This window comes from Trachurus japonicus, chromosome 21, assembly GCF_045865225.1.
Source record: "Trachurus japonicus isolate A0001 chromosome 21, Traja_1.0".
NCBI lineage: Eukaryota > Metazoa > Chordata > Actinopteri > Carangiformes > Carangidae > Trachurus > Trachurus japonicus.
The window spans coordinates 13,864,768-13,891,175 of record NC_140927.1 but is presented as its reverse complement, the minus strand read 5'-3'; the positions used below and the strand labels follow the sequence as shown (position 1 = coordinate 13,891,175).

At 39.8% G+C, this 26,408-nt stretch overlaps 1 protein-coding gene across 8 annotated transcripts in view; it reads right to left on the bottom strand.

Moving 5' to 3' along the window:
* The window catches only part of map2 (microtubule-associated protein 2), a 96,577-nt gene that overhangs the window by 35,173 nt on the left and 34,996 nt on the right, over positions 1 to 26,408 (bottom strand). For all 8 annotated transcript variants that reach the window (XM_085765831.1, XM_085765832.1, XM_085765834.1 and 5 more), the window contains exons 3-4: positions 16,024 to 16,169; positions 3,739 to 4,006 (exon numbers count right to left, since the gene is read on the bottom strand). In XM_085765831.1, the coding sequence (XP_085621957.1) occupies positions 3,739 to 3,949 (211 nt within the window). In that variant the 5' untranslated portion in view covers positions 3,950 to 4,006; positions 16,024 to 16,169. The remainder of the gene's footprint in view (positions 1 to 3,738; positions 4,007 to 16,023; positions 16,170 to 26,408) is intronic.

Sequence of the window (26,408 nt, the reverse complement as noted above, 5' to 3'; positions counted from 1 at the left end):
AGGGACTGAGAGGGCAAGGAAAGAGCAGAAGTGATCGCGCACAGCACCCAAAATGTGTAAAACAAGTGGTTGCCATAGCAACAGACTGCCGGCGGGCCACTGCCTTGGGTCCATATGCAATTCAGATGCCAGGGACATGCCATGGCTGTTACAGCCTCTGAGCCTTTGCATCTTCAGTCTCCAGTGAAACGAAATGATAGCTATGGCTGGACATTACAGTAAAACTTAAATCTCTTCAGATACATAAAATAAATCAAAGGAAATGTAACAAAGAAATTAAAACATGGACTAACTGGAAAATGATTGCTATGTTTTTAATATACAACAAGCTAGTTATTCTAAAAAAAAAAAAAAAAAGGATAAAAGATGCACTGTCATAAAAATGAAGGGCTTTCATGTCATCGTGTCGTTTCACACATGACTGCAAGATGTCGCTTGTCAGCAGCACATGAAGACAGGTACTTTTATTTTATAGTAGTGAGCTGCATCCATTAATACATTAAGTAGCCTTTATCATAATAGATATCTTTCTAGTTAAAAGACCTGTGTAGTGGAAATTACAGTCCTTGTTGTACAGTACAATGCAATGAGTTTAATTCTATCATGGTGACACCACATAATCTGATCAATGCCATGTCCTATTTTTTTTTGCAACCCTCAAATGAATTCACTCTTCAGCAGTGGCACACGTCACTGTGACAGTCACCAATGTGACAGACATTATTCACTGTGCCTGACATCTAGTTATAATAACAGTTGCCATAACAGTGAGTGCACTGTACAAAGCTTTCACTGATCTAATATTGATATTTGTGACTACAGTAGCTCGTCTATTGTCCTCGACAACATCTGGATACTACTTCCTGTGCTACGTTCTTGTCGTCACCTTCTGATAGGTGACCATGTTTAAAAAATGCACAACGAAGAATATACACATAACATTTGTCTGAACTTTATTCACCAAATAGAGTTGTTGTTTTTCTCCATATTGTGATGTGATACTGTAATTTGCATTTACATCTACTGCAATTTCATTTATCTGTGGAGTTGGAAAGATGTGATTTTATCAGACATCTGTCGCCCACCCCTCATCTCAGGTTAAGATTAGCAGCTCCAGGCTACTCTAACCACTACTTCTCGTTCCTAAACTGTTGAATTGTACTGTGGGTAATATACAGTAGGCCACTGTATTTCTGAGGGGAAAGGAATGTGAATGTATTGACTTTGGCCCTCTTTCCTCAACAGTGGACTAGTCTTTTTTTTTACACAAAACAATTGAATGTGAAATATATTATTGCCTTTATGTGGTTTAAATGTTCCCTTAAATTAAAATTTCAGTATTTTTTCATAGTATGTGCCCACATTTTCACTTTTTAAAGTATATATATTTTTTGCTTTTCATGCGTTTATTTGATAGGCACGGTGGTGCAGTGGTTAGCACTGTCGCCTCACAGCAAGAGGGTTCTGGGTTTGAACCTGCTGGCCGGCTGGGGTCCTTCTGTGTGGAGTTTACATGTTCTCCCTGTGCATGCGTGGGTTCTCTCCGAGTACTCTGGCTTCCTCCCACAGACCAAAGACATGCAGGTTAGGTTAATTGGTGACTCTAAATTGCCCATAGGTGTGAATGAGAGTGTGAATGGTTGTCTGTCTATATAAAGTATTTATATACTGTATGTTAGCCCTGCACTGCGATAGACTGCCGACCTGTCCAGGGTGTACCCCGCCTCTCGCCCGAAGTCAGCTGAGATTCAAACATCCACATAATGTACTTTGGATTTAAACATTTTTGTTTGTGTCCTGTCACAAACCATGGACCCTTTGGCAAATACCTTCTCTGCCACTGCCAAACATACTGATTTAAGCTGATGAGATGGACTTTAACAACAGAAAATCTTGTCAAGGCTTCTTGACATTATGCCCAGTAACTTACGTCAGCTCAATGACAGAAACATCAGTCAAGGCTATACCCCTGATATAACACAAGGGCTTCCTAGATTTATGTAAGCCAATTCCTCCCTTGCATAAACTGAAAAACCTTTCGCCTTCTTTCTGTTTCTATTAGGTCACTCTGATTTTTATTTCCTCACTTTTTCTTGACCAGCTCCAGCATGGCTGACTGACTTTTTCAACCTCGTTTCAAAGGAAAGTCAAGAGGGCAATTTCGTGCTTCAATAGTTCTTGTTGTGTCTGAAGAGCTTTTCACAGGGAAAGAGAGTGCCAGCATCAGCCCTTCTGTCACCCATCCTGCCCCACTTACCCACGCCCCACTCCCCGCCCTGCCCAGCTCTAGAGCAATCCTAATGTATGCTGACAAGAGAGTCTGCAGACAAACACTGCTTTGGGTTCACAGCTGCTGGGAGAATGTGTCATTTTTATGTTGATGATATGACGCGTATTGATACACTGATCATCATTATGATCACAGATTACCGTCAATAAAGACCGGAGAGGAGGAAGAGTCTCTCTTGATACAACTTATCTTTAAAACTGATTGATTTTGTCAATTTTCATACAACAATTTGTCATTATTAACCACTGTTAAAGGATATTGTATCTTTGTGTGATAGTGGAGCTATGAATGGATGACACATTTGAAGCAGGACTGTTACAGTTCCAGAGGCTCTGGGGAGAAGACTTTTAATGGGTCAGGAGATGCCACTGCTTGGTTTAGTAGTTACTACAGACCACTTACAGTTTGTTTAATAATATAAAAGCTTATTTATTAGAGTACAAAAAGATCTATTTGAATGTTATTGTGAGTTAAAATGTCATTATACTGTTTGATTATAACACAGGGATCTGACTCTTTCTCTAATCTCAGTTTATAAACAGTTCCATGAACAATCCTGACATGAGTGTAATATTCCTGAATCCTGACAGAAGTTTGTACTGTAATTGTCTCACAATAATCTGCATTATTGTTTTCTGACTAAACAACTGAAGATGGACGTTGAGGCCACTGGGATTGGGTATCTACACTCAAAAATACTGTTGTCAGAATATAAAACTCATATCAGTTTAGACCTAATAATGCAGATGGGAGGTTAATTGGGATTTTGCCTTTGCACGCTTGAGAGCCTTGTCTGTGGAAAGCTACAGGCAAAAAGAACAAAAGCCCTGGCAAAGTAAATTGTAGGGGAGCTGTTGCTATGGTTACGCCATTGGTACATTATCATTCTTGTCTCCAGTGTGTGAGTGTGGATGGGGTGGGGGACTAAAGGGTGGAGCGAGAGAGGTTTTATGTGTTAATTACAGCACCACTAATAACAGTATGTGATTCGAGTGAGAGTATTGCAAGCCCACGCACAAGAGAAAGTAACTGTACATACATACACACACACACACACGCTCACATGCACACATCATGTTTGACATCAATCACGTAACTTATTGACAAACCCCTTGAGAGCACCATCTTTGCTGCGTCATTGTTATTCCAGCACCTATAAGGCCTGACCTGCCCTGCTTACACCTTGATGTTTGCTTCTGACATCATACATCCTATAATTAATGTCTGCTGTTTTTACATCTTTCGAAAAAACTGAAGGCAAAAGCCATTAATATGTTTTCCATTCACCAAAACTGACTATCAAATGCCTACAAACTGTCTTCAGGATTTGAATGTTTTACCTGGTTGGGTGGTTTCACCCAATGACCTAATGACAAGCAGTCCATGAATGCAACTGGATTCCAAATGAGCCTTTGATTGTAGGTAGACAACTTATGAGGACATCTTACCTGCGGTTATAGCATGAGCGCCAGTAAGATCCCCATTGAAGCCGTTCTCCCTGGCAGAGTAGGAGGCTGTGGCCATGTGGGCCCCACCTGGCTGGCAAGTCCTGTACGCTGAGGCAGAGTACCCATTGGCTCCGTGGGTGCCGGTCGGCTCCTGCCCTCCTGACGGGTCCCACTGGGGGGCACCGTCCTCTGGCTGTCGACTGTCTGCCATGCTGGTGCTAGCTAGCAGCAGGGGAGAGTGGGCAAGGGATGGGGTCTCTCCTTCTGGCTGGAAGACAGGAGGAAGCAGAGGGGGGGGGGGGGTCAAGAATTGGTCAACACTCAGCACAATCACCAACTCTAATCTTAGCACCATTTCATGAAGAAGAATGAACATTGAAGACCAGAGGAGACTGTAGGACACGCTGCATTAGTCACATTCACAAATCTGTTTTTGTCAGCCATCACCCCTGTCACCGCTCCACTGAGCTTCACTGTCAACAATTCTGAAAGCTCATCTGTGCTTGTGTGAGTGTGTGTGTAGGTGGTTGTGTGAAATACTGCCCTTGGATGTTGGCAGGCAGGTGACAACCACTGGATGAAACCTCATTGATTTGTGCGTGTGTGTGTGTGTGTGTGATGACTCATATAGTGGCCAGTAGCACAGGTAGAATCATGACAACTGGATGAAAATGAACAGAGCACACATTAGATATATGTGAGTCAGGGTTGTGGGGATACAAGGTGGCCTCTGATCAATGTGCCACGTTCCAATATTAGACAAACAGTGGAACAGTGGAACACGTAATTGATTCTGAAGATCAACGTGACACTTCAAATGGTTAAAGCCCCAGTATGTAACTTATTTGGCTTTTTATTAGCAAAAATCAAATATTGCTTTCATAAATACGTATTTCACTGAAGTCGAATCACACCCGCATACAAATGAAAGCTTTCTCGTACCTTAGAATGAGTTGTTACAAGTCGTTACAAATATACAAGGGGGGCGCACCGAACCTTGGCTGCCATGTTGCATCGCCATTTTTTACGTTCAGTGGCAGCGTGACCGTAGGTAACCACGGAAACTCACCGGAGCTGTCGGCTCGGGGAGAAAGTTTTCCAGGTAGCGCCTGTTAAAACTGTCATCACTGTGTAGTGTGAGGAAGGACGGAGGCACTGATGGTGCATTCAGGTGCAGTCAGGCAGACGGCCGTTTGCAAACCAACCGGATGTCATTTTACTTGACGAGAGAAAGTCGGTAAAACGTGGGTCAGGTAAACAATACGACATCACAATGACAACATATTGTCACGCCTGTAATGTTTTGCCTCGTGCTGGCAGACCACTTGTTTACATACAGTAGACGCTTGTTTATCCTGTTATATGCAGCATCTGTTGTCTGTCTGACGTCTGCCTGATTTCACGTGAATGCAACATCAAGAATACGCTACGATATGCAACCGCACCGCTAGATGGGGGTAATTCCTACACATTATACCTTTAAAATGGGGAAGAGGGTACTGTGGGGGTTACAGTACATGTATGGAAACCTGATTTGAGTAGATCTGATTGATCAGAACAATGTAGAGAGGAGATCAAGCAGAAGCAAAAGGGGTAAAATATTGATCAACCCACATGATGGCCTGAGGCAAGGAATGCAGCAAGACTCAATGATCTCTTGGCCCTATATTACGCAGAAGGTGGGGGAAGGAAATGAATGGGTGTGATGTAGCCATAGGATCAATACACAAGGTTGTGTATGGTCAGTCAGTCTTTAAGTCACGCTCTCCTCCCCTTCTGTAGGTTATTGAGTTAGTGTGAATTGCGCCAATTTCCTCCTAGATTATGACACTGATATCAACACATAATACATTTCGAGGCAGTTTCAGTCTGACAATAACAGCATGAAAGGACAGAAAAAGTGTGAGAGTGAGACAACTGTGAGCTCACAGACAAACACGACCTAGGGGAAATACTCTGAAGCGATTTCTTGATTTTTGCAGGAGGATTGTAGCTGCTGCTACTTCAAGCATTTGGCAAGCGTCCTGTGTAGTTGTGCATAAGGGGATATGTGAAGGAGCAATTTGTCATTTAGCTCTGCAGTCCACAGAGACCCAGAGATTAAAGGGAAGTCTGCTGGAGAAAACAGGAGTCAATAACTGCAGCCTGAGACCAAGGTATCGCTACAGTGAGCACTGGTCACTACATTCACAGTACATCCAAGGGTATTTGCTCCCTGTCTGTAGACAAAGACTACGGAACAGAAAAGAAGAAACAGAAAAAACAAAACAGTGATTTTCAATATTGCAATTAGTGTCAGGCTGTTATATAATATATTTACAAAAGAACTGATAAACTACCAATAAAAACACATTGCCAAAAGCCCCAGAGTAGAGAAATAATAATAAATGGAATAATATAATATAATAAATGGATATGTGTTTTCAGTATCTGGCTATTGCTCCAAAAGAAGTGAAAACAAACAGTAAAGCAAAAAAAAAAAAAAAAAAAAAAAAAGCCAGCATTCAGAGAACATTTCTGTTGATTCTTTAGGTTAAACGTGTTTAGTTTTTTAGTTTGTCAATTAGCAAAAACCACATGGTCAAGGTTAAGATCATGGTAATGTCATCAGTTTTACTGAACCAAACCACTGACCCAGGTCAAATTTCACAACAATACATCCAAAAGTAGGTGAGACATTTCACTTAAAATCACAAATTTGGGAGCAGAGGAAGAGTCAAAAAGTACATCTTAATTAATTCTCTGAATGTCTGTACAAATATTTCTGTACGTGTTTAGTCAGGACCAAAGTGGAGGACAGACCAACCATCTCTGAGCAATACTGCTAGCTTGGCTAAAAACAGACATAGTTTAAAGCGATAGTTCAACATTTTGGCATATTCGCCTATTGCCATAATCCCTATACTATATTCATAGTATAATATCAAATAACATCCGGTTTAAAATCCATTCAATATAACAAATATGTGTATATATACAGTATATAGACGGCATCAGTGGAAAGGCTCAAATAACATGATGTGTGGCCGGTTGAAAACTAAAGGAACAGAAAACCACGAGGATTTAACACAGAGGAGTAGGATGGCATTAAACAGAGAGAAAGAACAGAATAGTGGTGCATAGAATTGTGGTGGCTGTAAGCCCTCGCAGCCTAAATGGATCAAAGTAAGGAGTCAATTGAGCTTTGCATGACTCAGCTCTGAAGGGAAAATCATTGTGAATGAAGCCTCTACAGAGACTCCACATCACACAACACTGCACATCCTCCTCACCAAATTCTCTCTCTGTCTCTGTCCAAAATGGTACAACAGTATATTTTGGATCGTCCCTCCACTGTCATCGTCTCATCTGCTGCTTCTGTCCCTTCAAGCCCCCAATGAGGAGCACTCCTAATATGAAAAGTCATAAAATACAGACATGGGGCCCGCTTGCCCTGGTGTTATGTCTCAGTGCTGTCTGTCTGATGATGAAGGTCACTTTGAGCTTTGTGGCTGAGATCCAAGACCCAACAAGATCATACTGACTGGTGGCCAGGCTCGGAGTGGAGAGGGGTGAGGGGGGGTGGGTGGGGGTTGGGGGTCAGTGGATAGGAGGAAAAGGAAGTGTACCCTGTCTTCCTGGAGGCCTGTCAAGCTGCTGAACATTTTAGTGTGTAGTCTGCATGTTTATGAGCAGGGGGTGTGCTAAATGTGTGAATGAAACAGCACCACCTGCTGGGCCAGAGGATGAAAGAATAAAATAATACTATTAGAAACCATTATAAAAAATTGGCCTGCTGGGTCTTGCGATTAGGGAGGCATTAGGAAACTTTATCATGTGAAACTCCATGAATCATCAGTATGAAACACAAACTGGGGCTGCAATGCAGTGCAGGGTCTCATCTCTGCTTATTTGGATGTCATTAATTACGACTGCTCTATTTGTCGGAGCAATATCCTGCTGTATAAGATTATGATGTAGAACTCCCAATATGATGAGCATGTAAGTGGCAAGAAGAAAAGTGTAGAGTGTTAATCAGATGGAGCAGTGGAGGGAAGTCAAAGGAACAATCTTGTCAAGATGAGACAGTACAGTATATGGTCCAGATAATATAGTGTCCTCCAGGCACTCTGTCCAGTGAGAATGGGACTGTATGAGATGGTGATATGATAGAGTCAGACGTCAGGCATCTCAGTAGACAGCAGGTCTGTTGCACTTGGCAAAAAGCCTGTGGCACTTTGCCAGAGCGATGGCTTTGCTAGCAAAGAACAGAACTGCATAGTGAGCATACAGGCAGAGCTGGACGCTGCTGCTGTTCAACATTTATGATTTATGATGTTGAATCTTGCACATTGGAGGGTCAAAATTTAAATTTACTTTTTCAAAAACTTTTTTAGATGTTGTTTCTATTAGTATTTGATTGTAATGGCAACTTTGTTATACTCTCAAGACTTTGTTTAAGAAGATCTGCGCACCTGCTTACTCATGGACTTATCCAGTCAGTCATGTGATAGCAGTGCAGTGCATGAAATCTGACAGATGCCAGTCTGGAGCTTCAGTTGTTGTTCACATCACACATGATAGGAATGTTTAAAAAATCTGATTTTAGTGACTTTGACCGTGGCATGGTTGTTGGTAGCAGATGGGCCTGTTTGAGTATTTCTGGAACTTCTGATCTCCTGGTATTCCACACACAGTCTCTTCCAGTGTCCTCAGAAAAATCCAGTGAGCCAATCTGTGGATGGAAGTAGCTTGCTGATAAGAGAGGTCTTTTTGAACTGACAGAAAGGCCTCAGTGACTCAGATAACCATTCTTAAGAAAACTTGAGGCGTTAGGTTCAACTCATGCCAGTAATGGGCACAGGCTTGTCTTATTAACCTGGATTTCCACTGAGGCAGCAGATGGTAAGGTCAAAATTCAACAGGATGCATCCATGGACCCAACTTGACTTGAACCTACAGTCAAAGGCTGGTGGTTGGTTGTATAAAAGTGGTGGGAATGCTTTCTTGGCACAATTTGGGCCCCTTAATACCAATCAATCAAGCTTTCAAAGCCTCAGCCTGTCTCGAGTACTGTTACTAACCATGTGATTTACCTTATGGCAACAATGCACCATCTTCTAATGGCTATTTCCAGCAATGATCCAGATTACAAGTTTTGAAATACTGGGCAGAGGATCTGTGGTTGAGCTGGAGAGGGCAGTGTGAAATTATGTGATATAATCATGTTAACATGGAGAATACATCTCAAAGGAAAGTTTCCAACATCTTGTGGAATCTATGCCTTGAAGAACTGAGGCTGTTTTGAGAAGCAAAGGGAGGCCTTACCCAGCGTTGTCCTAATAAAGTGCTTGCTGTGTGTATATCAAACGCTAACTTTTGTGAATATCTACCTGCTCCTACAGTACTTCAAACCAAAAGATAGATAACGCACAGAATAAGAGCATATTGGTATCATAGTATATATTAATATTAAACAGACTCCGAATGCATTCACAGAGAGGCTTATGTTGGTAAGAAGAATCACTTCAATCCAAAGCCCCATCACTTAATTTTCCTAACCTGCTTTTAAAGGCATGTTCTGAATTCATTGTGGATTTTAAATATAAAGGTTAAAAATCAGAGATCCAAAAGAGGGGAGACAAGTACATAATGTCATTAAAACATCAAAATACTATAGGTATAATTTGTGTTGTTGATACTTAGAGGCTAAAGGTAAAAGTGTAAATGAATGATGGTAACAGATGATGTTCATAGCACATGAAACTATTTTTGGTTGTCTCTATTTACACTCAATTTTCACTTAAAGCTAGAGTCTGTAGGTTTGTTACAGTGTGTAAACACATTCGATTCAAATTGGGCCCCGTACAGCAGTTGTCAGGACTGACCCGTGTTCAGCTGCTCTTCTCCACTACGACCTTCAAAATTCTCATTTTAATATTTGTTACTACCACCAAGATAGCTACTGGACAGCATCAAGACAGTCACCACCACACACGAGTTGAAGCCCAAAGGTGATGATTAAGCAGGATGTCTTTTGTTAAATTATTTCTTTTGTTAAATTATGTTTTCTAGGAAAATCCTACAGACTACCTTTAAGTATTACTACAGTACGTCGAGTGTACTGCACTTGGAAACCATTGCATCCTGAAAGTGTTGGGACTGCACAGAAAGTCTTCTGTTAAGGTTCAATATCAATCTTCTCTGCTACTTCCAGTGACTGTGCTTCACACCAGCACACTGGCATTTTAACAGGGATGGATCAGTAGAGCTGTATTTCCAAACACACAGTTTATGTGAAACAATACTGTTGCATTTGTTTTTGGTCTTGTGCAAGTTTTAGGCCAACAGCATTACTTGTGTTGAGTCCACAAAACCTGAGAGTCATTCTAGAGATGCTGTAGGGGGCACTTTTCCTCACTGTGCCCTCAGAATAGACCACTCAGGCTTCTTCTCCCCCCTCCATTCTGACAGACTAAAAACTCAGGCTCAGGAAATAGGTTATTTTAGAAAAAAAAGACAGATGAACACACCAAGGTAGTGCATTAAAGGGATAGTTCAACATTTTGGAAAATTTGCCTATTGTCATAATCTCTATAATCATAGGGGTACATTCATTACCTTTAAATATTGGTGCATGTTGTTTTGATCCGCGGGGCAGAGACCTGAGCTGCTCAGTTTACACAATGGAGGTGAATGGTACCACCCTTTCCCTCAAAACTCAACAAATACACAATCCAACAACTCCAAAACACTCTCATGGACCAGTTGTGACCTGCACATTCATCATGCTATGAAATAATGATGTAACATTATGAGACACAGTTGATTTCGAGGCAAATGCATAGCTGACACTACATTCCAGACACGGCTGCTGGGCGGAGCGATTTCAAAAGCGCAAGTAGTTCTGAGTATTTGCTTCATGTGTCGTAATGTTACATAATTACGGTATACATGATTATTTCATACAATACAGACATATACTGACAAGGACACACACACACACATACGCATACACACACACTTTCACATGGAGATTCTAATGGGCTCAGAATAGCAGGTGGGCTGTCTGGCTGAAACATAAATAGTGTCCATTTGGACAGAGACTGTAAAATGAAATTTTCATTTTGTACTTAAATGCATTTGTCACTCATCACATAGCAAGAACAGCTTGGAGAAGTGGAAATGTATGTTTTTCAGAGGCTGGAAATATCTATTCTTCACAATTCTTTTAGTCGGGCCTATCTGAAACTTTGGCACTAGGCAAGGTGGAAATAAAGATTTTAAGTTTAAAATTCCTCTAACCTTTGAAGCCAGAAGTTTTCATTACTGTGGGATTTTTTCAGCACTAATTGGTCATTGTTTGACACAGTGGCTTAAAGGGACTACGAGGAGTTTCGGAAAGCGAAGTGTTTTCACACTACATTTCCCATGAGCCTCCGCTCAGACACCATCGTAGTTCTGACCATAAACGATGCCAACTGGCGATCCGGCGGCATTATTCCCATGACCCGCCGGGCAGTGTCCGGGAAATCAGGAACCCAGGAAATGCTGGGCGAGTCGACCACTAAATAATAATATCAAAATAACTATAAAGACGAAACGATATATTAATCGAAAATGGACCCATTAAAGGGACAACGAGGAGTTTCTATTCGGTTATAAAAAAGTCTCACGTTAATGTGGATGAATCTCCGCTACCCACACTTGTTAATGGGCCCATTTTCGATAAATATATCGTTCTGTCTTTATCGTTATTTTGTTATTATTAGTGGTGGCGGAAATGCTGGTCGGATTTCCTTACTTTCGGTTTCATGGTGAGTCATGAGAATAACGCAGCTGAATCGCCGCTTATGGTCAGAACTACAACGATATGTGAACCTCTTTGAACCTCTGACTTTAATTACTGATGAATGAAAACATGAGTCCGTCTTGCGCCGGTCAAAGAATTTTACGGTGCGCGCGGAGGCTCATAAATGTAGTGTGAAAACGCTTCGCTTTTCCAAAACTCCTCGTTGTCCCTTTAACAAGTGTGGGTAATGTAGATTCATCCACATTAGTATATGAGACTCTTTTATAACCAAAAGCAAACTCTTTAGTAAATGACTGCACTGTTTTGTATCAAAAGAGTTTTCATAGATTAACATGAATTATTTCAGATCAACAAATAACTAAACCAGAGCTTGCTGATGTCACCAGATTGAGGGCTGATTGAAATGGTTTTCCCCACATCTCCTCGCTGTACCAAATCAAAATTAGACATGACAATATCAAACAGCAATCAAAGGTTTTCTGAAGATCAACTTGCAAGCTGTGGCAAGTGATGGCTTTTTTAAAATCTGTTTCAAGACTGTCTTCGCCTTGTCTGTTCCAGAAAACATCACAAGTGTATCAAACTTAAAAAGATGCAGCAAGACTAATAAACTGCCTGTGAACGCATCAGCCATGAAAATCCTGCTCAGACAAGGAAATCATCAAGCTAATTAGATAGTCCATTTGTCATTTCCATGGCTTCTTCATATTCTTTTGTCTGATTTCTTTGCATCCTTTCACCTATAAGTCTTCCTCCCACCTGTTATTCCTTCTTCCCTCTTCACCTTCCTCCACCTCCTCTTGTCACTATTCCTCCTCCTACTCACTCCTCCTCCTCATCCTCTCAACAGGCTTCATCCTTCCCCTCACTATGCTCTCTCTCTCTCTCTCTCTCCTCATCTCCCTCCTACGATCTAAGCGCCTTCACATCCCACAATTTCACAGTATGGGTGTGTGTGTGTGTGTGCGTGTGTGTGTGTGAGTCACACAGATGCTGCATTGCAGGGCTCTCCTTTCAGGGCCGTCTCACTGCAGGAGCCAGAGAGCAGGAGTGGAGCTTAGGGATGCAAGATCTAGGTTAGTTCCTTGTGTGTGCGTGTGTGTGTTACATATGTGCTCCATTTGCACATGTATGTAGCCATGCAGACACTTGAAAGTGGAGACATATACTATTCTGTGTATTATGTGTGTAAAAGGATGTGGGAAATCATATTTGCTAATGCTTTTTTTTGCCATGAGTTGAATGAGGATTGCTGCCACTCTCATGTACAGTCATATGTAGGTGGAGACAGCAACTTGCTAACTTTGCTTAGATTGAAGACCGGAAATGTACAAAAAACAAAAGCATGAAGACAAACAATTTGCCATCTTAAGTGACTTGGTGCCAAACTATTTCTTGGCCAGAGCCAGTAACCTCCTGGAGTCTCAGCTGGTTGCCTGGAAACTGATCTTAGCCAAGATATGATCTGGCACATAATCCTATAAAATTTGCCATTGTCATTTGTATCAATTAAACAAATGACCTACAACCTGTCAAGGTTCTGGTTAATAGATCTGTTACCACTGGACAAAGCCAGGCTTGCAGTTTCTCCCTGTTTCCAGCGTTGATGCTATGCTAAAGCTAACGGACTCGCTGCTGGCTCCATGTTCATATTGTTTTATCTTACCACAAAAGTGGTATTAATCTTCTCATCTAACTCTGGCCAAGAAAGTACACAATATATGTTCCAATCATTTCCTTTAATCATTTACGGCAAATTTGATGTTATATTGAATGTTGGTCTCAAGGGTGATTTTACTAGAGCAGAGGAAAGTGGAGTTTAGCCTGTGTGAGAGCCAAACTAGGCCATGGAGACCAGCGTTGTGGTAATTTTATCCACAAGTTCCTCACTAAACAGGGCTAAACAGGTGCTAATCATACTTTATGAAAATGGCACACATCACATACAGTCTTTGTGAGTAATTCTTGTGTCCTTTCATAAAACCATAAATGAAATTCACCTCACGCCTGCTTAAAGATGCCGTTCTTTACAAAAAGCCTTATTATAGCAGCTTTAACTGGAGAGATGCAGCGAAGGTAAATGTGGCTTCAAAGGCTTTTCATCTAAGAAAGTTGCCCACTTATGATTTTTCGGCATGACGGCAAAAAGATGTTGAATTGCACAAAATGCATAAAATACTGCCTCTTCGGAGCGTCGATCTAGATATACAGTAATGTTATTAGTACCATTAAAACTTATGACCAAGCACTGATAAGAAGGGAAGGAGATGGAAGAGTAAAGAAGCTGCTTCACCACTCAGTCCTCATCAAAAACACTGCTCATTTGCCAAAACAATTTTTACATTTAGACTTAAGTAGTGTTGTGTGTTATAACACTGCACAACCTCGGTGCATGTAACACTGTTATTTCAGGAGACACTTGTTGGACTGTACAGTTGTTTCACCTTGTTGTTGGTGTGAAGTGATGACGTCATGCATCAGGTGACATCGTTTTATGGATGAGATAAAAAGAAACACACTGACACTGTCAACTAGATAGGAATGTCCTGACAAACACAATTAACATTTCTCAATAACAGAGTTAAAAGTAATGATGTAATTATAAAAACAGACAACCAATCAAGATCCTCGGCCACTTTAAACCAGAAACTATATGCTCAGTGACACTTTCTTGATCTTTTCATCATTGTTGTACTGACAGATTTCATTAGTTCTATATTTTGTGTATATTTTTTTTAATATTTTGTATATTTTGTATTATTTATGCTGTATACACTCATGAATGAACGGGTACAGTACATTTAGATTATGCATTTGTGTCTCATTATTGTAATGGGTCCTAATTATTATAATCTACATTATTTTTTCATCTATATTGTCTCCTATTATGTTCACACTTGTCAGATGATGGAATTTGTATTACTCTTTATCTTTCTCATGCTATTTATGGTATGTGTATGTACTTGCCTTTTATAGATGAGCTTGTAAATTGGTACTTGTATCTCATTGATTGATTGATTGTCAGGATCAGGATGTCATTCACCTTGTCTATTTAAGCACACACGTCACATGATGACAATCAAGAGTGAATCCGATGAAGCAACATGTGAAACGCGTTGTTCGCCCCTTCTGTTTTTACTTTTGATAATACATTTTGTCTATCCTATGCTCTAGTGTGCGCTGGAAGTTTTTTGAATTAGACTTGATTAGTCTTTTGTTTGATTATCCCTACATATAATTTAATTTTTCCTACCTGCTGTTCTCCTCTCAAACATACTGTCCATTACATACAGATTGTGAATCTGGATAAATATAGTTTAATGTTGCATGTGTAATTTTTGTATCTCATTTCTGGTCTCACTCAGCAAATACTGGAGGATGTTTTTGTTTGATTTACACAAAATATATGTAAATTAGATTGCGGCACAAACTAGAGCATCTCACAAACAAACAGCTTCTTCCTCAGTACAACTTGCATGAGTTTGAGTTGTAAGGCTGCCCAGTGACCCGTTTCTGTTTCACATGTCTTGACCAGAATGTGCTGTCCAGCCTATTCACTCACTTCTATCCTGTTTCTTTTTGTATTTTAACCACATACATCATGATTTCCTGTGGAAACAGGAGGCAAACACACGAAAACTCTCCTCCACCGTCCATAACCAACCGCACTACCTGGAACTCTTTGTGCCACAGTGCAGAAAACAAAGAGAAGCCATGAAAGCGTTACTGCCTTTCAGCGGGCCTTGGTGCTGATTGTCTGACTAAAGCAGCTCTTCTCTTCCCACTCAATACCCACTTCCCACTCACAGCTCCTAGCAGCCTGCACTCACATGTACATCCACCCACACAGCCATTTCATCTGTGGAGGTACTTTCAGTCTCTCGCTGTCTCTTGTTGTAAATGTTTCTTTTTTCTCTTCCTGACAGGTATTCACCATGTCTCATATGTTTAGGTTAAATGAACGTGGCTCCCAACAGGGTTAGTAGTTGCTCATGTTGTACGAGGCTTTGGCTAATTTTGGTGTCATTCATTCATGCATTGTGAGCAGAAACATTGATTCTGGTGCACAATAATGCTTTACCTCCCATCATCGTCTGCAACAATGATTTTGATGTTCTTATGGTTAAAAAACAGAGACCTGGTCAGAGCCATATTCATGTCTTTCCCACCTGTGCAGCTTTTAAGCTCAGAGGATCGCTTCACATTCAGAGATGTGTAGGTTTGGTGTAGGCTGCAGGTGTTTAAGGTTGTAGCCAGGTTATGGCCGAACAACAGGAGCATTAAATAATCTGAAAATGTTCTGTGTATGCGCTTCTTTTGTGAGATACAGGGAATATTAGTTTTAAAAAAAGTTTGTATTGTTTAATATGTCAGTTGTAGATGGTAGATGGAATGCATCGTGGGGCTCACATACAGTACAACGCCCAACTATGTCAAAAAAATGTTTGTACATCATTTTAGCTAATAGATGTGGCACATTTTGCAACACTCACCTGGTCAGTTGGTCTGGAGCCTAAGATGATGAGTCAAGCTGCACGCAAAAAAATCAGTCCTTTCTTCAAATCTCGCAGGGTGGACGTCAAAATTGTCAGAGGAACACTAAAAGCCAAGGGAGAGGGGGGCAGCCTTGAAGTTGCACCTGCAATAATGAAAAACACTTTTCAATATTAACTCTTAACTGTGTCTACAATGACCATTAGTAAATAGCTTGTTCTCTTATGGGAGGACTGGTCAGTGAGGCAGCAGAACATTGCATTGTCTTTGAAATTATTTGAAAATCTCAGAAAAGAGGATGAGGAAGGCAGAGAAAGAGGAGAGGAAGAGAATTAATGAATTGTAGTTGCATTTGTATGAGCTATTCCACAAATATGAGGCTGGTGAGATGAAGCATTCCCAAAACATCTCTGTCCAAGTTTTAACGACCATAAAAGGATGCCATTAAATAAAAAGTAATATCCACAGTGAGAGTATAATCAAATAAAAAGTAAACATGGCATATTTTCATTGTTTCAGAGCTGTTTTATTGAACCATTTTAATTGCAGTAAGGTGTATACAATAAACTGGCAACTGAGTATAAATGATATAATCACCCATCATCTGTTGTATTGAACATTTGCGCATAAACTCCTACAGTTTCATACAGTCATTTGTTGTTTGTACACTGACCGCAGATGGACACACAGTGATGTGGAGGAAGAGTTCATCAAAAAAAAAAAAAAAAAGACAGTAACAGACTCAACCAAAATGAACAGCTTAGATAAAACCAGTGTCGAGCTTACAAAGGCTCTCAGTGACACACTTTAGGATCTTAAAAGCTTCAAAAGGTGGAGTTGAATCAATTTTAGACTTAATATTAATATCAAGCTTACTCTGTATTTCCTCACATCCATACAGCAGCCACTGATAATCTACTTTTGATGAAGGAATCCCTAATTCAATGTGTCACACAAAAACACATTTGAATGTTTGAATGGGTATTTTACGACTGCTGAGCTCAGATGAACGCCGTTATTATCAGGAGCACCTGCAGGTACAGGATGCGTGAATATCTGGAGGTGAACGATTGTTCTGTTTCTGTTACTTATGTTAAAACCTGCTGAGGGGCCAGAGCCATGCACAGCTCTGTTCAGCAGATATTTTCCCCTCAAGCAACACTGGTGGCTGCGAACGAATCAGAACACCCTTTTCAAACAGAAATCATGTGATTGCATAATAGGTGAAAATGTCATTTGACTGCCAGTTTCTTTACACAAGTATGCAAACACTGTAAGGTTTTGTTTATAAGTTGTGTCTAAAGAGTCTCTTTTTTATCTCTTACTCTGCCTATAATTTAATAAAGTTAAAGTATTTGATTTGAATAATTGCCATAAGACTCCATGCATATTGAAACTGCTCTTGTAATTAGCACTTTGCCGTGTCCAATGTAATCAGCTAATGCATGGACAGAAGGTTTAAATCGAGATTGCAGAGCCTACATTAAAAGAAGATCTTGTCTGTGTAAAACAAGACAAACAGTGATCAATAAATTGTGATAACAAACAGTCCATGTAAAATCATTTATCAAAGCAAATTCAATGATGTTGCCAAAAATATATATCTTACTAATTACATTTTTTTGCTGTTGCGGAGAGTTAGATGAGAGGATCAATACCACTCTTATGACTCCATATAGCATGAAGCTATTAATTCAGTAGTAGATTGGTTTAGTTCAGCATAGGGGATGGAAGCAGAGGAAGACGGCTAGTTTTTAAAAACTGTGCATCAATAGATCTAAAGCTCATTGTTCTGAGTTCGGGACAAAACTTGGCCACTGACCTACAGTAGCCTATACGCCTGGATCGGCGATCCTGATTTTATAACTAGAGTGTCAAAAATCGCCCAACCACAAAGTTTGTTAAAGACTGTGATTTCACTTCTATTTACCTCAAAGAGAAAGATGGAGGAGGAGGAGAGACAGAATGTTTTTTCTTGTGTTGTCTCTCACACACAAACAGCCTCTGGGATCTTTAACAGTTTTCAATGACTGTATTGCCTCCAAGTGCCCGCGGTCTTTATTTACCGCCACGGCAGAATGAAACAGACTTAGTTTCATTACAGGAGAATCTTCATTTCTAACTCCCTCTGATGATATTTAGAATATCACAGTGGTATTTCAGTATGAAACCTTGTTTTAATTTGCTCCCATTTGCCCTGTTAGACTTACTGCGTTACTTGATTAAAAAGTCAGCACTTCCTAAAAGCATTTCAAATTAAAAGCTCTCTAGCACGCCAGTGGAAAAAGACCTGTTATTTCATACATGCTGTGGTGAGAGTATTGGTTCATTTTCAGTTGTTGGTATTTCTGTTATATTTATATGCTAGTCAGTAACTGATGGACTCTCTCTCCTGCTCTCTTGTCCAGTGTGTCTAGTAATAATGCTAAATGTAATTAAAGTAGTTTATTTGCCGTAAAAAAAAAAAAGGGAAAGAAAAAGCAAAGCTTGGGGCTCATAGAAATTGAATCCCTACTAATTACCTTAATTATTTTTTTAAACATTGCCAAATGACAAACAGCCCATTGAACTTTGGTTTGAGAAAAAGTATCTGTATGGTAGGGCGGTGGTATCTGGACACTGACATTTGCAGTTTGATGAGGTGTTCAGTTTTCATGCTTTGCAGATAAACATCATATTGGGATATGTTTGGGATATTACTCCTTGGTTGTACTGCACACAATTGATTCAGCTTATTTATAATGCTTCCTAGACCACAGTACACAGAATCTTACCTTTTCCAATTGTTGGAACTAAACATAGCCACAAATAAATGTAATATACAGTATATATTTATATTTAAAGACACGTAAGGCCACTTCTTATTACTCTTCTCTTCTTCTTTTGTGAATTCTTGACAGTGTCGCAATGTGAGAATGTTATTTAACATTTTCCTATTATGAAAACCTCTCATAACTGTCTATTTTGGTGCTGCATTTATTACAGAGAACAGAAAGAGCAGAAGGTCTGGACAAAAATGTATGGCAGGCAGCCTTTAGCTAATAGCATTGAAGCCAACAACGTTTGCTTCACCTAACCAGCAGCTGAGGGTCAAAGTGAGTCATACATCAGACAAGGCCTCCAAGGCCTTGGAAAAGCATTGCATGCTTTCAGTAAATATGCAGGTTGGTTTATAGACAACACATTGTACACCAGGAGACAACTCACTTCAGAGTAAGGTATTGTTACAGTGTAGCACCCTATGGCACTCAGTGGTGCTGGCACTGTCTTTGGTATTTGTATAGAAAGAAAGAAAGAAAGAAAGAAAGAAAGAAAGAAAGAAAGAAAGAAAGAAAGAAAGAAAGAAAGAAAGAAAGAAAGAAAGAAAGAAATTAGTGTATACTAACTGTATACTGCACTGCCCTATAAGTTCAACCCATGTAACTTCAATTATGTATGTTCAGGACTTCCCAATAAAAATGCCAATGAAACGCTTTGAAGCGAAATGACTCAACAAGCTAAAAACATTAACGGTGGATGCCTTTAGTGGATCTGTGGAGACAGAGACAGACAGCAGACAGAAACCAGACACAAATCTAGTGAAGCTCTGGAGCCATCGCCGGCCTCTGGCAGCCACACTCACCAATTTGTTGAGTGTATTATTACAGCCTTTGTAAAGCATCATAGATCTAAATTGTAACGTGTTTAGACCACCAGGGTTGTCCTTTCCATTTTTACACCTACACTATCTAGAGTAGATCTGTAGCTGCCTAGAACCTAGAACAGTATGAGGAACAAGTCCAACAGTACAGGGATTCTCAGTTTTCATTTTCATTCAATACATGTTAAATATGAGAAACAGTATTGAAGTCTATTTATCAAAAGATATTTTGTATTCTTACATTTTGTAATGGGTCAACACCTTTCTAGTTTCAATTAATAGTGTCTGGTACAGTAAATGCCCTTCAAACCGCCCATTAAAGTGTCAGAATTAACATTGGCCAAACAAAAAATGACCTTTCTCAAATCCAAAAAGGCTGATTTTGTCAGTAAAGACCAAGTTTATTCATCTGTTTAATTTTAAACACGTTGTTACTTGTTTCTTATTAAAATCAAATTTATTCATTTACTTATTTAAATAAATCCTAATTTACTGCTAAGTCATGGTCTTGTGTATTCCCTAAAAGACCCGTGTCGGTGGTGCCCAATGTTTAATAGTTGCAACGACTGAACAGCAACAGTACTCAAAACTGCCTCTGTGGTAGTTCTCACTACCATAGGTGTCATGATACACACACACACACAGACTTACAAAGTGAAAACATAACGAGCCACGCGCCTTCGCTGCTGATGATAAAGCTGTCGGCTGCTTTGTAACAGTGAAGTGAAACTTCTGACAAAAAACACTACAAGAGGAAAAATCCTCTGGATATAACAAACCTGAATGCTGAATGCAGCAACTCCTCATTCTCAGTGAACGCCTGTATAGCTCGTGCTCTAACAGCAGGTGTTGTGATGCAACCTTGACCTGAATGACTCATTCAAAAAGCCATTCCTATTCTTTCCCCTGTATCATGAGAAACAGCCTTCACTTTCTTATCCCACACAGCAACAGCTACAAAAACATCATAACAACTGACATACAATGACATCTGCAATCTGTGTTTCATTAAAGCCTATGGAACTTTTTTTTTTCCATCTGGCCATATTGTCATCTTTTTATGCTACCATTCTGAAAATAAACACTTTTCATTCTTTAACCAATTCCTTCCTACTCACATAATTCTGCCCTTTACTACCATACAAATATTTTTCCTGCCCTGGGATCAGGAAAAAAAAAGATGAGCTATGCATATTTGAAATTTCTAACAGAGAATTGTTTTCATTCATAACTCTGCTGACCATGTTTTAATGATGATTACATATCAGTATCAGCAGAAAATTTAGGCCACAGGGTCTTATAGTCATTACAAAATGACTGTAGTCTACAGTCTGGAATCAGGAATAAGCAGTCACTAGAGATCTTATCAAATTAAATTAATTGCAGCCTTTATTTTATTGTCAAATTGTGGAAATTATGATGAATTCACTGTACAAAGGTATGCATACTGATCAGTACATTCAATTGTTATTCTACTTATGACAATCTGAGAAAGTCCACTTCATGTCCATTCCATTGGAGGAGGGAGTAATCACACCATCGAATCCCAAATAATGCTTTACGTGGGGGGGGACTTAATTTAACAATATACCTGTACCTCAGTCTTCTTTACTTGTCTCTTCCACGTCAGTAATCATCTGCACTGCAGTTGTTTTCAGCACACCACAGTGAGATATTTAAACAAATAATATACAACTTAGAGTATGGGGATAACCCAGACCCCAGTCAGAACACACAAACACGTGCAAGAGAAAAGCGTGAGAGATTTTTGGAGACATCACTGCAAGCTCTCCTCTTCTTCCGCAGTGTGAAGGTCTTTTCTCTGCATTTATTAACCTGTACCTTACTTGAAACAAACACGCACAGCCATGCACACGCACACACACTGAAAGAGCTTTGTTCTGTCTCTTGGGACTGCACATCTAGCAGCCACCTGTCAAGCCATATTTAATGCAGCAAGGGGCAGTGTGTGTGTGTGTGTGTGTGTGTGTGTGCGCGCGCCTATGACTATGCATGTGTGTTTCAAGTGACACAGCTTCTTACTGCTTTCAAAATGCAAAGAACTCATGTATTAATGTGACTGGATCAATTTGGGGAGTTCAAACATATGTGCTGATTACTCAGGTTCTTTCAAGAAAAAAAAAAAACTTGAAAGCTTTGGGATTATTCAGCAATACCGTAAAATGGTTTCCTAGAAGGTTTGAATCTGAAATCATATGGTTATGTAAAGCTTAAATGTTTAATGAGTGCATGCTCTGCAAGTTCAGGACTTTACCTCTGCCTGTATGATGCTGCAATATGACTCTCCCACTGTAGGTATGGATGGGCTAATGGTAGTTGGTAGATGACGATACAAAAACCCATACGCTCAGTCATTTTCTCAAGCAGCGAGAACCTTAAAGTTCTTTGAGGATGAAAAAAGCAATAACAAGAGAGGAGATATTGAGTCAGAGCAAAAAGATGAGATTTGCCCACAAGTAATTACTGTATGAGTGCAACTTCAACTAGGTTCAACACAAAGTCATTCCCCCATTTATTTCAAACTGATGTTCACCATATGCAAAAAGCCGAATTAAACGATACCCAAAATGAAAAATCTGGGCAAATCAATGGAAGTTTAAACAGGACGAAGTTATTATTCTTCTCTCTTCACCTCTCATCGATCTTCCCACTCCCCATTAACCTGCTCTCTCCTAGAATTACTGGGTGCTGTAACCTACCATGCATTTCTCTGTGTGTTTGTGTGAGGGCACATAATGTACTCATTGCAGCAAAATATAAAGATTGTGAAAACATTGCATTCATTGTTGTGAGGGCAACATTGATTTACTAAAAAAAGTAGTTCCTCGGTCAATTCTGTGCTTCTGTTTGTGTTGGTCACACTGACAGCAGGATCCCACCCTCACATCTATTGATCTCCTCATTCACACCAGTGGCATTTTTGTCTGAAATGTATTGAGGGAAGTCAGAACACACTCCTCCAAGTCTTACACTTCATGGTTTCTGGTTAAAATCCTGTGTGGTTAATGAAATAGATGAAAAACGGTTATCCAATTTAAGAGGACAATGAGTTCATTGTAGACATGACCTGCTGTGTCTTTATCTCAGGGCATATCCCTACTGAGACTTAGTAAAGCGTTATTCAGCTTTAGTTTCATTCATTTAGTCCATCAAACTTGGACAATCCAATCCAACAGGAGACATTTCAGAGGACATGTCAAAAAATTTGGCCATCCATCAGTGGTAAAAATCTTCAATTTAATGCATTTTCAAATGAATACATTGTTTTCATTGTAATTTGCACTAATGTTAATTACCCAGTTCTTAAGACGCACGAGTGGCATGAGAGGAAAAGTAAATGGATAATTCCTCCTTCTGAAAACGAGTTTAGCTGAAGTGTATTCATTGAAATGAAAAGCAGGATTACCACAGATCTTTTCAGTTTTTATTCAGTAGATTATCCACTGATCCTCTAATTTTAAACATTTTCACATGCAATGATTTTTTTTGGCAAGTTTTCAGAATCTACGCATTTGTGATTGGGAAAGATTTAGCCTAACACTTGGCCTCTTGACCAGATTGATGGTGCCCCTTCTCCTGACCGTTGTAAACTGTTTAAAAATATTTTCTTATGGAATTTTAAAAAAAAGAAGGAAAAAAACATCAGATTGTAGACGGACAGCAATCATCCTCATCATATGCCTGTCCCTGAGTCATTAACTCACAGACCACTTTGTTTCCTGCTCATTTACACCAGTGTCTCTATTCCCTCAAATTGAGACTAATAAGGGCCTCATTTGGAAAATGATACCTGCAAGACTACTAAAGGAGATGAGAGGTCACTGATCCTTCCATTGTATCCATTGTAAATAGCTCTTTGACCTCTGGCTCTGGTCCTGCCTGCCTATTTGTAAGTGCTCTCATTGAACCTCTCCTTAAAAATCCAACATTTGTTCCTGCCACCTCGAGAACTACAGGCCTGTCTCTCTTAGCGTCAAGTTTAGTCGAAAATCCTACAATGATATTGTATTCAACAGTATTCAAACAGTTATCAGTAGATTTGACAAAAAATAATCATTAAAACAATAATTTTATTCCAGTCTGGCTTCTGACTTTCTCACAGCACTGAGGAGGCAATGACCTTTCAGTGACCGGATATGCACTCCATCCTACTTCTTTCAGACTTCAGCACTGTTTTTGACACAGTGGATCATAAAATATTAATCAACAGTCTGGAGAAGTGGGCAGGAATCACTGATGTGGCCTTAAACTGGTTCAGGTCCCATCTATCTAGTAAATGTTTTTTCTGTGTTGACGGCTGGCTCAGTTTCATTACCCACAGACTCACTCTGTTGTGTTCCCCAGGGTTCAATCCTGGGCTCCATTTTATTCTGAACTGACGTGCTCCATCTCTGTGACATCATCCACAAATATAATGTCCAATTTTACTGTTATGCTGCACACAGCTCCGCCTTCCAACCAGACCCAGACACCAGTCAAGCACAGCAACCTTCCACAAGTCTCTTACTAAAATAAAATATTGTTTGTCAGACAACTTCCTCTGATTAAATCACACAAAGCTTGAAGCCATCCCACCTGGTTACAGACAATTTCAAACTAACAAATTAAGTTTAGTCTTCATCCAAAGTTGCTGATTTTCTGATTAGGATTTCTGTTTTGAACCCCATGTGAAACTAGAATGCCCACCTTTAAAAATGGTCAAGTGCAAAGGAGAAGACCAACGGCCAACAAAGTGAAAATGTTGAAAATATTCCCACACACTGTCTACACTTGCAATAGGTAACTGACATTTCGGTGCTCAGGCCTTATTCAGGTAATCCCATGTGACGAAAAGTCAGTATTAGATGACACTGACAGAAGTTCAGTTCCTCTTATTTCAGCCCTCATAGAGGTAACACTAGTATCTGAAGAATTCACCCATAACTTACCAAAACCTGCATCCTTTATTAGAACAGCATCACAGTCAGTTAATATGGACTTTGTTCCCGAACAAGTCTGCTCAGAAATATTAGAGCAGGATGTTTTAGCAGAGTAACTCTCTGTCTTTCACGTATGAAAATCATATCCCACCCTATTATTTACTGTAATTTGTAACCTACATTGACAGTGTAGTTTCTGGTGACCATATAGAAAGGATCTGATTTGAAGGCTATGTATATTCAAATACTATATGCAGAATTATCATGTTATGCAAGTGTTTTCATGAGAGAGTAAAGGACAGAAATGGCAGTTGGGTAGCTGCTTAGGTGAAATGAATATGAAACACGGGGCAAGAGGGAGAGAGTGGTCAAGCAAAGAGAAAGAGAGAGAGAGATTCAGAAGAAAAGAAAATGAAAGTCTAGCCTGAGGAGTGGGGGGAGTCTGGGCCATTACATCACTGCTGCAGTGGCTGATGAACTCTCTCTCTCTTTCTTCATCATTGAGGCTTTTATTCAGAAATACTAGTTACAAGCTATTTAAATTTTTAATTTAACATTCAAACCACAGAGTGGATGGAAGTCATAGGGGATGAAACTCAAGTAAGACCTCATACAACAAGATATATCATAATTACTGTTCCAGAAGTTTCCCTTATTACTGTACTATAGGAATACTTCAAATATCATTCTAACATAAGACATTTCATAACAGAATGAAAAGATATAAAGTCGAGCTATGCTGAAAGTCCTCAAAGGAATAATAAAAGAATGTTATATAAGTTTTGAAATTACAAAGTACCTGAAAAATATGTCTGGATTTTAGTTTATTTTTGCAAATTCAGTGCTTGCTGATAGCATTTCTCATCTTTAAGACCTCCCTGTGGAATGTTATAACATCACCCAATGGTTTCTTGATGCATAAATATGATAATCAATACCTAATTTAGCCTCTTCATGGAAGTCTTTTTACTTGCGTCTTTGTAGATACCATGACTGGTCATAAAAATTTACATTTTAGTGATTTGAAAGATGCAAAAATGTGATACGGTTCTAATCTCATAGTCACATTGTTGATTATGATTACTGACTGATAGGAGGCAGGACAAGTTTCATGCTTTGTGAATGCAATCATCCGCCCAGAACTCCTCCATAAGACTTTTTGCAGTGGCATAAAATAATGCCATAGTCATTATGTCTATGTTTTTTTTACTGTTGAGGCAAGTTACTTAAGTTACAACATACTTTAAGAAAATTATCAGTATTGGTAGGTTAAATCTTGAAGTGGACTGCGTTGTCTCTGTAGTGGCTTGTAATTTGTGATAGGTATAATGACTATTACATGGATTAACAGCTAAAATGTAAACAAAGTGAAATGTGCCCAGGTCAGGATCGCCTGCCTTCCTGGTTCAGCCATCAGCTTGTGTGATGCAGGGGTGAGGAGGAGAGGCCAAACAAAACAGGAGAAGGTCAAACAGACCTGCTGGGAAATGCCACTAATGTTTTCCCTCACAGAGACAGCAGGGGAGTGAGATGGAGGGAAGGCCTGCATGTTTTCACATCAGATACTTTCATTGTTATCGAATGTACACAATGTTGGAAACTGGCAAACAGCGCCCTGCCAGGCAATACTGTGAACGCCTGTGTGTGTGTGTGTGTGTGTGTGTGTGTGTGTGTGTGTGTGTGTGTGTGTCAGAGAGCGAGGGTGTAGTTGCAAAAGACTTGTGGGACTGAGGGGACCCAAAGCATACACAGGAGCTGGATGATCAATATTGAGTGTTGAGTTATGAATATTTGAGCAATAGCT